The sequence below is a fragment of the Lissotriton vulgaris genome, chromosome 1_1, assembly GCF_964263255.1.
Source record: "Lissotriton vulgaris chromosome 1_1, aLisVul1.2, whole genome shotgun sequence".
NCBI classification, from domain to species: Eukaryota; Metazoa; Chordata; class Amphibia; order Caudata; family Salamandridae; genus Lissotriton; species Lissotriton vulgaris.
In genome coordinates this window covers 1,750,927,874-1,750,942,637 of record NC_141685.1, presented here as the reverse complement: position 1 = coordinate 1,750,942,637, position 14,764 = coordinate 1,750,927,874, and the positions used below count along the sequence as shown (strand labels likewise).

The window sequence follows — 14,764 nt, the reverse complement described above, 5'->3', positions numbered from 1 at the left end:
TGACCCTGGTCCACGACGGGAATTGAACCCTGGTCCCGGGCCGACTTCTGCTCTCGGGACTGCCGCCTCTAACCAGTGAGCCACACCACTCCAATCAGGGGTGCAACAGAGGCCCCCGCGTCACGGGGGCCCGCGCTGACATATGCTGCATACAGGGCAGTGAAAGGCCATTTGCGAGCGATGACTGGTCATCTTTGTGTTGTTTATTGCTGTATTCAGGTGTCAAAATGGTACTAAAGAGGTAAACCTTTTTCCACATGATGTTACCGTGTAAAAAGGACAACATAATGGGGTAATACTGTCATGAAATATGACACATTAAGCCACATAATTTGCCTTTTCTTGCAACATAATTTAGTGAACACAGCCACATAATTTTGTTCTCCCCTGCTGCATAATTCCAGTGGCCCTGCTCATGGCTCCATAAGAGCACCACTCTGGTCGCTCACGCTCAACCCCAAAATGCTTCACATTTAGGCTTACCAGCAAGTATACCGCCTTTACAACCAATCACTTTATACAGTGTGGTATGCTACCTGTCCGATAATTAGCTTCCCTCTTACCCCTTAGTTTTGAATTGTGTATAAATGTGTATAAAATTGTGTATAAAATGATGATGACACACAAAGTGAATTTTATGTTTCGAGTTGCTTCTGATTGTGTACCTGCTCCATCACCCATCCCCCTCCCTGAAAACACCAAAGGGTACAGGGACGTCCTAGATAGAAAATGGAATAAAAAAAACCTTGAAAATTCACTGGGGAAAAAAACAAAGGTTACAGGGATGTTATAGTTAGGCTCAGATTTCAATCGTGCAAAACTAGTGAAATTCAGCAGTAACAGTTATCGTTAACTCAGGTAACTTACGCCCGCAATGCACTGCTTATGACCTCACATATTACATCACTCATTCACCTCACTGATGGCATCTCAAATTACATCACTGCACATGCCACTCTCCAGTTTTAAATATTATGTTTGCCCCTGGGAGATGGTGGTTTTTGGTGGGGGGATCTGCGCTGCCCCCTTTTAATTGTTGTTCCTAAGCCGCCCAAACCGCCATGCGCACTTAGCATGTTCTCCACCTGTTTGTTTTTCATAGCCTGGTGGAGAACATGCCCAGGCTCCCAGGCAATGCCTGAGAGGCCAAACAAGCCACTCCGACCAATCACAATGCTACTGCAGTGGCATAACATAGGCCTCCGCACCCCTGCGGTACAAGGGGGCCCGAGCTCCAGGGGGCACCCCGAAAAGAGTACCCTGGACTGAGAGCTCCTCACTGACTCTGAAGGGGGTCCATGTACTTTGCGGGGGGGGGGGGCTCAGCTTTCATTATGCTACTGAACTGCATGTCTCTATTCTTAATGCTTTAAAAAGAAACACTCACTCCAACATATTCCACTTGGCCAAAATTATGTTAACTTTATTTCATTCTCCAGTGCTACTGTGTATACAAAGTATTTATTATGCTCTGCATGAGAATTCTTTGTATTGGTTTAATTTGAGGGTGACCATTTTTTGTCACCAGACATTAAACTTTCTAAAACATAAGCCCTATTAGCATAGTACAAAAGGTAGGTGTTTTCATTACATAGTGTATCTGGAGTAAACCGGTTTTGAAAAGCTTTATTTTCCTTATACACCAGTATGATACCGATGTGGGTAAATACCAGCTTATTCCCAGAGTCATATTTGTGGTCATGTGGTTTATGGAATAACAGTGTTTTGAGATAGTGTGGCGTGGAAGAAGGGCTTGGGCTTATCCCAACAACACGCCTCTGTTCTATTTGTATAAACCTTTTGAGGTGCAGCCAGTAGATGCCTGATTCTTGTTTTTTGGGCAGATGTCAGTCGAGGGCCTTGACGGCAAAGATGGGGAAATGTTTCTCATAAATCTGTTCACCCCCCATCCTTGCCTCTGTCACAATATGAAGGATAAACAAATCCAAGCATGTATGATTCTGGGACGAGGGAGCCAACATATGTGGACAACCGGTAATTAGAAGGTAAATGCGCATCATGTGATTACTGATTCCTGTGTTATCAGTAACTCTGTATAAAATGACACACTTGAATGATCAGTGCTCTTGTAATGAAGACCTAAAAATTACTACAGGAATAATTTTTCACCAGATAGAATGCAATTGGATGTCCTAACAAATATATATGTTTCGGATACCTTAAGTAATGCATATCTAAACTGCAGCCTAAATGCTAAAATACATCATCCCTGATGTAACGGATGCATTTTCTGAGGATATCTTTGACCACATTTTCGAATCTGAACCTATGAGAGTATTGGGAGAAAGTGGGTTGTCCATTGTCCCATTTACGCATGGCCCAGCAGAATATCACATTCCTAGACCAAGTTCCTACATCTTGTAAGAAAACCCTGAAAGGTCTTCCACTTATTTTTTGGGAATTATTTCAGGTCACCATGTTACTTGTAGTGCTAAAGAAACACCATTTAAATAGGTACCATGTTGTATACAGTTCCAGCTTCCTTTGATTACAACATACCAATTCACTGATCACTTTTTACCATTGGCGACAGCAGCCTACTAATACTATTTTAATGTCTCTTTTCTCTCCTCTGATCAATTTTTTTAAATGCCGTTGCCCTTCTTGATCTCCTATACTTCACTATAAATGATTGAATACTTAAAAAATTGTTTACAAAAAATATGTTTGGGAAATGCAAGTGGTATGGATAATGATATACCTTAGATGAAACAGGCAATTGAGAATACAGATATTAATATATGCTATGTATTTTTAAAGTTTAAATGTGCTATTGCATATATGTGGTGAACACATTAAAGCAGTTTCTTCTTTCGGTCAAAACGATGTTTGTCGTAAAAAAAAATCAACAATTACTCCAGCCTGCCAAATTAGACCTCTTCGCTTACCAATGCTTGCTTAATCTGGATTTTATGCAAAAAGTAAGCTACATGCAAATATACCAAAATATACCACAAGATAATTATGAAGCTTAAATGCAGAGCAACTTCACTCTTAGCGGAGTAGAAGGGAACATTTTCAATGTAACCATGAAAATGATCTTTTCAGCTCAATTACCGTACCCAGATATTGTGCCAGTGTGTAATAATCATGTTTCTATGTGAGTGGCAAATCTGTTTTGAACAGATTTACAAAGCCATAAACTGATGTGCTTTTTTACGTTACCCAAAGGAAAGGCCTTTACCGAGTGACAGAATACACAATATTTTGTTTTCTTTTCCCTTTTGCATTCAAAGCTCTGGTAAGGAGTTTAACGAGAGGACATATGCCACCATAGGATTATTTTTCATGGACTGATTCGAACTGAACAATGTGTGAACCTGTAACTGTTTGCACCAAATTTGGATTCAGAAATCATTGTACTTTATTTAGAAGTATTTTGAAATGTTTCTTTGTACATTAATTTGTTACAGAAACTTATTTTGAAGATAGGGTGAACCGTTATTCCTTAGAGGGCAGTGGGTCAAGCAAAGGGGTTTGAATTTGATTCTTTTTTGGATTGGAGGCCAGTGTAATGATGGAAGATGAGTGGATATCAAGGCATGAGTAGAAGTCTAGCGGCGGCATTCTACATAATTTATTTATTTATTTATTTTTGACTTTTCTAAAGCGCGACAAATACCCTCAGGCGTCTTGGCGCTGATAAAACAGTTACTTGTAAAAAGGAAAGTGGGGGAGGAAAGGGAGTCACTGATCAAACAACCATGTTTTCAGGAGTTTGCGGAAGTGAAGGAGGGAGGGGCTCTGCCTGATGTTTTGGGGAAGAGTATTCCAGAGCTTCGGGGCTGCTACCAAAAAGCGTCGATCACCGTCTTGGTGCGAGGAATAACCAATTGGTTGAGGGTAGCTGAGCGTAACAGTCTGCTTGGTTTGTACAGTTGCAACTGCTCTTTCAGAAAGTGTGGTCCTTGGTTTTTGAGTGCTTTGTATACAATGCATAAGGACTTAAAGTGTATTCTGTTGCGAATAGTAAGCCAGTGGTATTCCTTTATACTTTTTGATATTGGCTCAAATTTTGTTTTACCAGAGAGCAGACGTGCTGCTGCATTCTGAATAGATTGTAGTTTACTTATGACTCTGGATTGTGCATTGAGGAAAAGACCGTTGCAGTAATCCAGAGTTGATAGCACTAAGGAACTGACCAATGTTTTGACCGCTGACTCCGGGAGGAAGGGGCACATTTTTCTAATCATCTTCAACTTTAGATGAGCTGTAGATACTGTTTTGTTTGCATGGTCCATGAAGTTTAGACCTTCGTCGAAGATGATTCCCAAATTCCTGACTTTGGCTGTCGGGCTTGGAGGAGATGCCAAAAGCTTCTGGCCACCAGTTTGATGGCCAGGCTGGGAGAAGAGGTCCGAAGATGACCACCTCAGTTTTTTCTGAGTTCAATTTCAGACAATTGGTGGCCATCCATTCTCCTATATCTAACAGTCCCTTTTTGAATTTTTCTGCCACTTGATCTCTGTCGCCTTTGATAGCTAATACCAACTGGGTATCGTCGGCATAGGAGGTTAGGCTCATCCCGTGTGCTTTGATGGTACTAGCAAGGTCCGACACATAGATGTTAAATAGTGTTGGACTAAGGGATGAGCCTTGAGGAACTCCGCATGGTGATGAGAGTGGTGCCGATTGGACGGGTCCTAGGGTGACAGCCTGCGTTCTTCTGGCCAGAAAAGAGGCAAGTAGGTCTTTAGCTGAGTGACAAATTCCGAATCCCTCGACACGGTCGACCAAGATGGTGTGGTCGACCGTGTCGAAGGCCGCTGATAAATCCAACATTACCAGGATAGCTGACCCCCCCTGATCCCTGATTGCCCTGATATCATCAGCAGCCTTAATTAAGGCTGTCTCTGTCCCGTGGTATTTCCGAAACCCAAATTGCGTGTCATCCAAGAGATGGTGTTTTTCGATGTATTCAGAAATCTGGGTGTTCATGGCTTTTTCAATCACTTTGGCTACGAACGGGAGACTCGCAATGGGTCGGTAGTTTTTTATCTCGTTTTTATCAAGGGAAGGTTTTTTTAGCTTTAGATTTAAAGCCTGCTAAGCAGGTAACAAGGGAGTCCCAGAAAGAGAGAACTGTGTGGGCGAAATACAGGATCAAAGATTGGATGGCAGTTGTCCGGTTGGAAAAGGGAAGAATGAGGATGACTTTGTGTCGGATTAGAAAGAGGGTAGAAGCAACATGTGAGATGTGTTTGACAAACATTGGTTCCCATCGTCTTTCTTTTAGAGCCCTTTTTCTTTGCTTCTAATATTTGAGTCACTCAATTAGGAAGAAATTAAAGAGCCCGGAAGTAGAGAAGAAAATTGGTAGGCAATGTTTCCTATTCTAAATCAAGTGGTATAGTGTGAAGAAGTAAATGGTGCACCGTATATGCTTAGTATGTATTGCTAATATTTCCACCTGGTTGCATATTATAGTAATAAGTGTTGCATTTGACAGTAAAGAAGCCCTGTAGATTCCCAGTAATGATGGAATAGTAAAATATAATCGGCACAAACTGCAGATCCCTTCTTAACCTCTTTACCATAATTTCTTTCTCTTTCAGGAGGCTATGAACCACCTCTTACTAATGTGTTCACAATGCAGTGGTTCCTGACTCTATTTGCAACTTGCCTTCCAAACCACACAGTTCTGAAGATTTGGGATTCGGTATTCTTTGAGGGCTCTGAAATCATACTCCGGGTAGCTTTGGCTATTTGGGCAAAGCTTGGAGAGTAAGTGATTCCTAATAATTTTAATAATGTGTAACTATACTTACTAGTACTACCCTAGGTTGTCCTATATTTTTCGCATAGCTACCTTTCAACTGTGCAAGTTTTAATGTTTCAAAAATTCTAGTTATTGCCAGGGTTCAATTCCCGACGCAGCAGGGTCTTGAACCAGGGTCAGCGGACTCAATAATTCTCACCTCGGTGCCTACTCTAACCAGGGATCACACTCGACAACTCTGGGCATTAGCTTGCCTCATCTCCACAACGGCCCCCACAAACGCCGGGGATGCCTGGTTTCACCTTGGAGATACCCAGAAGGGACCATCTCACAGGGATAGCCAGGACGGGTTCCCCAGCGGTCTATAGCGCCAGGACGCCTCCGGGCAGCAGTGCGCTTTACAAGACACACCCATTTACATTTACATTTACATATAGTGACCTGCCTTGACCTACTCTGTTTGACACCACACAATGACTATTTAAGCCTATGTTTTCATAATGCATTTTGCTTTCTTTACCTCTCCCCTCATAAAGTAAGGGAGCTCTGAAGGCATACGTTCAGTGAACATAAAACTTGAACAATTCCTACTCTTCAAATTCTGGACAGATTAATCATTGTTTTTTTTCAGAAAAAACTGCCCATTTTCAAATATATTGCTTGGCATGCATTTTTTCACGTGCAATCTTCTCCCTTCTCAGAAGCCAGATTATCCTAGGATTTGTGAGTCCAATTGTGGAACTGGGTCACATTAATTTATTTTGTTTATTAAATGAATGAGGTTGATGATCATGGGTTTCAAGCATACACTGAGGTACTCTAACCTACGTTAGGTCCCTTAGGGACACCTTCCCATTTGCGAATGGGCCACACAAATCAGAGTTGGTGGTAAACTGCAAATGTTTTGCGACCGCATTTCGGTTGTAAAACATTTACTCATAACACTGTGAGTTGGTTTTGGGAAGGGATGTCCTAAAGGTGCCCCTTACTAATAAATCACAAACTCTATTTGCGATTCGGCAATAGGTTACCGAATCGCAAATAGGGCTTGGTACATGGGAAAAAGCATGTTTTTGTTCGCAAGCATCCTGATTCTGTGAATCGGGCCATTCAGAACCCAAAATTCGATTTGTACATCTGGCCCATAGAGCCCTTTAAAGGGCAAGTATGTTATCCATATTGCAGCATCCAGGCAGATGCTAATATAGGCTGTCCATTGACTTAGAGAGTGACAGTCATCTTGCTCATGGCCATACCGTGCCTTTATCGCTATTACTTTTTTCATTTCAGTCATTATAAAAAGCTCTGAACACCTTGTAAACCTCTTCCCACCAGCTAACGGACTAGTACTTGCCTGGTAATGCAGCATCTCATTACCTGGTGTATGCCTCCACTTGTAGATAAAGAACCTATTTGCAGCTTGGATTAAATCTTTTTGTTAGACAAGAAAAAACAAGGCATGTGACAAGCGAAGGTGGAGTTAAGTCACAAAGTTTTCAACCATAGATATTTGTTTTTTAAAGGAAGCTGGCAGCTATTTACACCTAACAACTACACGTTTATGAAATAGAAGACTAAACTAAACGTCCCCACATCAAAATTTTGCAGTGACATATAGTGAGCCAGCGGGAGGCGAGAGTGGACAGCACTGAGGCAGAACAAGAGGTATGAACAACAACATAATTTGCAAGAACTTTCATAAGCAATCCCAGTCTCACCTTCCGATAAGGAACACCACCATCTGCACTTTAGTGGACTAGAGATGTTTGTCCCAAACTCCAAAGGAAGAAACTAATGAAAGATAATATTACTAATCTCTCTTGCCCATTCTATTTAGCAAAATCCAAGCTGCCTTCACCTGAGAAAATACCAATGTCTTTCATAAGAAGGGTACTGCAAACTTAACTAGGTAACCAACCAAGGCCTCCTCTTCATTTGTACAGATTTCTTTTCAAATTGTCTTCAGTTCCCATTTCTTGACACCGGAAGTATTGTATAAATCAGGGAAAAGAAAAAGGCTTCTTCCCTCAAATTCCTTTTGTTTATTCCTCTGTTTAGCCTTCACATCGGTCTTCTGGAAGTCCAGTATTACCGATATGACCACCATCACATTCTCCTTGGTGCTAACTGTCTCTTTTCTTTCTTGATGGTAGCCATATAATTTGTGCATCCATTTTCAGCTGCCTCATCTTTTAGTACCCATAATTCTTGAATAATTTTTTTCCATTGTGATGATTCGGGATTGCACCTCAAGAGTTAAGGGGACTCCGTATACCTTTAGTTGGGCACCCCTGGTTAGGTTATCCAGTCTCTCAAAACAAAATGCAACTGATTCATACCTTCCATTAAACAAAATACCCGACAAATCTAACAGCACTGTTTAGTTGTCATAGATCGATGCTCCTGAACCCCCTGGCACACATTCTAAGAGACACCTGCTGATTCTTTAGAACATGTCATAATAGTACGTTAATCTTTCCTTCCATTGAGTGTACAGCACCCTCTGCTTGAATTTTGATCCATTATTATTTAAGGAAATTGATAGAATTTTCTCTCACTTTATATGGAGTTATGGGGAAACCCGTAGAGCTACCAAATATATTACTTTACCAATAGATAGAGGAGGCCTCGCACTCCCTAACCTAAAAACGTACTGGTGGGCAACGATTCTTAAATATAGTAGCCTGTTACTAAAGACTAACTATGCGGATACTATAGAGAGATCTATTCCAACCCCTCAGGAACTTATTCTAGGTAATCTAGCGGGTGCACATCTGTGGCGATTGACCTATGACTGCCATTGTAAGAAAGTGCGGTTTAAAACTTTAAAAGGTATTTATGCTGCCTGGAACCAGGTTCGCAAACATTTAGGGTTAGGTCGGTTTTCGTACTATACGACTTTTATATGTAATCAAAACCTCCCTGAGATTTTCTCGGATTTGTGTACGACAGAAATGAGTTAATAGAATCTGTGGTACAGTATAGTAATGTTAAAATCGGGGTAATATATAATAATATAACCACTGGTTTTCCAGATGATATGGATAAAAAATATACTTAAATGGCAGAACAAACTTGGGATATCAAGTTTAGTTTTCCAGAATTCATTTCAAATGTCCCAATCGCTACTAATGTCCTTGAAGCTACATGCCCAATTTTATAAAGCTTTTTACTCTTTATATCATACCCCTTATCAATTAGCTAAATGGAGTACTGGCAAAGGGACCTTCTGCCCCAGATGTATGATGCTTAAGTAGACTTAATACATATGTTCGCTACATGTGGGGCATTATGCACTATTAGACGCGAGATATCTACCTTTCTCTCTGAAATAATGGAGACACAAATAGAAATGACAACAGCAGAAATAATTCTGGGGCTAAACAATTTGAACCATCTGGATAACATAAAGGGATTTCTTTTTTTCTTTATGGCAGTGTTTCGAATTTGTTTAGCCTCTGTGTGGCTAGACAATGTTCCACCATCCTTTCAACAATGGCGGGCTCGACTACTCTCGACCTATAGCCTGGAGAAAGTAATATATACCAGGAAAGGTCTAAAAAAAAAAAAAGAAGGGTCTAGAAATCTGGCACCCACTAATGCATTGGATTGAAGATCTAGGATAGACTGCTTTATTTACTTTTCTATTGTAATTATTAATTGTCTTGTTTTTCTGGATCTAATAATTTGCTATGTTTAGTTTATTTGTTGTTAGTCGATATGGATATTCATATCGTTTAATAAAGCCTGTATCGGGGTGTGGGTGGAGGGAGGGGGGGGGTTGTCTCAAAAAACAAAAAATATGGAAATTTACTGCAATTTCTGTAATAAAGAATTGTCATCAGTGATGTCATTTGAGATGTCATCAGTGATGTCACTGACCATGTCATGAATGATGTAATATGTGACATCATCAGCAGTGGATTGCGGGTACGCAAAATGGTGAGCAATTTCAATGTTTTTTTAAATGCTAATTCCTAACTATATAAGGCCTGAAACCTATGGTTTTTTAAGTGAATATATATATATATATATATATATATCTCTATATATATATATATATAGATATATATATATATATATATATATCATCATCACACGATTCCAGCAATAGTTACCAGAAAAAATGGCCAGCACACAGATGATGCGATCTGCTTTCTTTATTCCGTTTCCGAACCTCCCTGCACCCCCGACAGACGCGTTTCGCTCAAGGCTTCGTCAAAAAAATATATATATATATATATATATATATATATATATATATATATATATATATATATATATATATATATATATATATATATATATATATATATATATATATATATATATATATATATATATATATATATATATATATATATATATATATATATATATATATATATATATATATATATATATATATATATATATATATATATATATATATATATATATATATATATATATATATATATATATATATATATATATATACACAAAGTTCTGTGAGTTCGGCTCTCGATACCATGCTTCTCCCCAGGTACAGATCTCTCGAACACCAATATAAGTGAAATAAAGTGTCTTTACTCTCTCCTCACCCTTATATGTGTGTATATATATATATATATACATACATACATTTAGTTGCTTCTGTTTCTGTGAACTTCAAGATTAATTGTATTCCTGTGCTTGCCAAAAGAAAAAAAAATCTGTGTATTACTACATATATACAGCTCAGTGCATGAAAATGAAGATTGTGTTACAACTGACAGCTATTCCTATTCCAGGGATTTAGTATAAAGATACTACTCATTACACTTTTTTAGAACTAATGCAGATTTGGCAATTGCCTGGTACAAATATAGTTTAATTGTTATTAGGGGAGCGTCCTTCCTTTCTCCTCCTTCATAGTAAATGGAGGGACACATTGACACCTAGTTCGAAAGGTATCCGTATTAATAAGGCTTTTTCCCTCCAATGAGTTACTCAGCTTGCTTATCATAATATTATTTAGAATTGACACATTTTTCCTTCCCTCATTTTCAGTGTGCTATGTGACTAAAGTAAATAATCATCGTATTTGCCTGTTGTGTAGAAAGAACTGCTTATGTGATGGCCCGAGGACGTGCATACACTCTTCTCTATCCCAGAGTAAAAATTGGTAATTGGATCAAACTGAACTCATGATGTACAGGACACCAAGTACCTGATCATGAGCTAGGTCTTAGAAAACACGACCTCTGGAATTATGGGCTAGTCTAACACGTGGCAAGGAACAGCTTAAGTAATTTTTAAGAGCTCCCTGACTTTATACATAGTTACTCGCAGAAAAGTGACATCTTTCAGTTCTTCAAAATAAATATGAATTGTGCACGTGTAATGCTATGTTTTTCACAGTTATGTTTGATGTGTTACTATCCAGTCAGATTGAATGCTGTCAGAATGCGGATGACTTTTACAGTGCAATGGGAAGACTCACCCAAGAGATGCTGGAAGATAGTCTTATTGAGAGCTATGAACTCATGCAGGTTAGTAGATCAGAGCAATCATGATCATTTTGGGTTCTTAATATAAAATGGGTTGAAAAGTTATGTGAAAAATGACTATTTTCTTTACCAGAATAACACACTTCTGTCAGGAAGGGTATAAAGACCATATAGCTGGCTTTCATTACATTCACTGGCTTTTACATGTAAGGGAGTATATATGTTACACAGAAAGCGGAACATTTTATGATATATTTAAAAAAAAAATTGTAAATATAGGTTTAGTCAAAAGTGTTTGAAAAATGATTTTTTTGAAGGATTTGGTTTGTAACTTTACTCTTTGGATTTCGCTTTGTAAATATTTGGTGTGACGATCATTGGGACAGATACTGCATTATCTATATTCAACCATTGTCTGTGTGCATCCCTGTCGGCCCACCCACCATTGTCTCTGTGCTTCCTTACCCTCCCAGCATTGTCTTTGTGGTCCCCACCATTGTCAATGTGTTCTGCGCCCACCTACCCTCCATTGCCATCAGCCAGGCTAGCTTGAATCCAGGGGTGCAGTGAGCACAGGACTCACATCTGCATATTTTTCCCACTTAGGGCGACAAACAGCACAAGCAACAAATGACGTGATCACTGCACCACTGGATTTAAGCTAGCCTGGCTAATGAGGGGTGATGCCTCAAAACCAGTCCCAGGATGCTTGTTTCATGTCCAGGGAGGTCATGGCTTGGCAGTTCGGGCTGGACTGTTCCCATGAGGATCAGGGTCAAGCCTGATTTGCATATGGCTGGGTCCAAACTGGGGTGGTGTGTTGAGCAAAAGCACGATGGATTAAACCCAGATCTTCGTGATTGGGGGGATTGTTTGCATTGTTCAGCATTCTGTCCATCATTTGGTGCTTTTGCATCTGTTGGGAGAGTACCGTTTCAATAACTGACTAAGGAACTGAAGACCTATTTTGTGAAGGGCCTTGTAGGTAATGCATAAGGCCTTAAATGTATTCGGACTTCTTACTGGAAGCCAATGAAGGTTTTTAATATCCTTGGCCATTAAATGGAACTTGGGAATGCCTAGGAGAAGTCCGGCTCCCGCTTTCTGCACAGTCTGAAGTTTGAGATGTTTTTGCTGCATGTTCAGGTAGAGGCCATTGCAGTAATCTAACTTTGATGATATTAAGGTATTAATTACTGTCTTTTTAGTCTGGGCCTGGATGAAAGGTAAGATTTACTTTAGGTATTTAAGTAAATAAAAGCTGGAGGAAGTGATGGCGTCAACATGTGGCCCAAAGTTATATTTTTCATCAATGATCACTCGAAGGTTTTTTGCTGTGATCTCCGGCGTGGGCAGAGGGCCCATCTTGTCCGGCCACCAAACTGGGGCCATATTAGAGAAATGTTTCCGAAACTGATTACCTTCAATTTTAGGCAATGTGAGCTCATCCAAGACATAATGGCTAGCATGTAATCGTGGTGTTGGGGTGCCATATTGTTGCCATTTCTAAAGGCTGACTGAACAATCTGGGTATTGTCCGCGTAGGAGGTCCGAGAAAGACCAAAAGATCTGATTAGATGGCCAGTTCTGTAACATTTATATTAAATAGTGTGGGGCTGATAGAAGAATTCTGTTGTACTCCATAAGGAAGTAAAAAGAGAGAGGATTCATAAAGGCCCAAGGCCACGGATGGTAGTCTTCTAGAAAGGAAGGATGTGATCAGTGTTAGGACTTTCTCTTTACTAGCTAAGAAGCTTAGGCAGCTATTTAAACATCATGTGGTCGACGGTGTAAAATGCAGCTGACAGATCAAGGAGGATGAGAACCGCCTCCCCCACACTATCAAAAACTGTTCTAATTTGCTCCATGGCTTTGATCAAGGCTGTTTCGGTGTTGTGTCCTAACCTGAAACCGAATTGTGATTCATCAAGAAGGTGAATGTCCTGGAGATATTTTGTGAGCTGAGTATTCATCACCTTCTCTATTATCTTAGCTGGAAAAGGGGGGCAGGAGATTGGTTGGTAGCTATTTGGATCTGTTGGATCAAGATTGGGTTTCTTAAGGAGAAGTAAAACAGAGGCTTTTTTTCAGATAACCGGGAAGATCCTGATGTGAAACATAACGTTAAAGATAGACAAGAGACTTGTGCTTGTAATTTCAGGGACCAGTTTAAGAACCGACTGAGCCGGTATTTGTGAGCGTAATCATGGTGCTAATCTGGTCTCTAGTGACCGGGACAAATTCAGGGAAAGAGGGAGGACTTGAAATGGCCGGGGGGTCGACTATGGGAGCGACGTTGTGGGAGGAGTAATTAAAATTAGAATAGATTTGTTCTACCTTATCCTGCAAATTAGAAGCTAATGTAAAACAGAAGGTTTGAGAATGATTACTCACCATAATGCTGGGCAGAGAGGAGAGCTTGGATATTACTTGAAATAGCTCTTTGGTAGATTTTTTAGCTCCGTTAATTTGCGGAGTGTATTACTTACTTTTCTCCTTACTGATGAGGGTGTTCTATTTGGATAGTGAGGACCTGTACACCAGATGCTCTCTTTCATTGTATTGTGCCTGCCAGCGCCTTTCCTGTCTTCTGCAATTTAGTTTTTCGAGTCTGAGTGCCTCAGAAAACTATGGTACTGATGGTGTTTCCCTGTTGTTGGATACTTTTTTGTAGGGGGCTAACTTATCTACAGCATCCTTTAGCCGGTTGTTGTAAAGAACAGAGGCCTGGTCAGAGTCTTCTGTTGGATTTGGTAAAGATTGCAACAAGTGCAGCCTAATTATGTTATTGTCTATATCCTTTCATGTGCATGTGCATCCTCGTGGATTGCTTCCTGAGCCTAGATGATGGGAGTGTGGGACATTAAGTTCCATTATAATGGGGTTGTGGTCAGTCCAATCTAATGGTAGGACTTTCCTGATATTAAGAAGGGCACTGTTAGTAGCAAAAAGACCATCTAAGGTATGTCCCGCAATGTGGGTGGGTTCAAGAATAGTCCTAGCATACCTAAGGTTTCTATCGGATCCAGCCTGAAGGTGGAAATTGAAATCGCTCAGAATATGGAAGTCATTCTCCTAAGCGCAAGCTTCAAAGAGAGAACTAAAGTTGTTGAGTAGGCTGTCTTAAGGCCCCAGATGGTGATAGATTAGCATGCCCTTTAAGGTAAAGCGTTTAGTAATTTTTAAGTGAAAAAGAAAACTTTTCAGTCTTAAGAGGGAACAGTTTCAAACGAGGCTGTGAACGCATCGCGATAAATAACTGCAAGTCCACCCACTCGTTTAGTTGATCTATCCTGTCTATGCACGAAAAGCCTGAGGGTTCTGCAATACAGAAGTCCGGGCTGGTGGAAGGATCTGCCCAGGTTTCTGTGATAAAAAGCAAGTCCAGTTTCTGGAGCTCAATTAAGTCCAAAAGTTATAGTTTGTGTTTAGGGAGAGAATGGGCATTTTTCGAGTGTGCATCGCGTGCTCGGATTGCTTTTCTTTTTTGAATACTGCTGCTTTCCAGCAAGAGAAGTAAGAGGAGAGGTATGCTGGCAAATGGCGGGAGGCA

The 14,764-nt window shown here is 40.1% G+C and overlaps 1 protein-coding gene across 4 annotated transcripts in view; it reads left to right on the top strand.

Annotated features, from left to right (window-relative positions):
- TBC1D30 (TBC1 domain family member 30) overlaps positions 1-14,764 on the top strand; it is a 320,682-nt gene that overhangs the window by 281,954 nt on the left and 23,964 nt on the right. For all 4 annotated transcript variants that reach the window (XM_086919039.1, XM_086919041.1, XM_086919040.1 and 1 more), the window contains 2 exons: positions 5,577-5,745; positions 11,148-11,253. In XM_086919039.1, the coding sequence (XP_086775165.1) occupies positions 5,577-5,745; positions 11,148-11,253 (275 nt within the window). The remainder of the gene's footprint in view (positions 1-5,576; positions 5,746-11,147; positions 11,254-14,764) is intronic.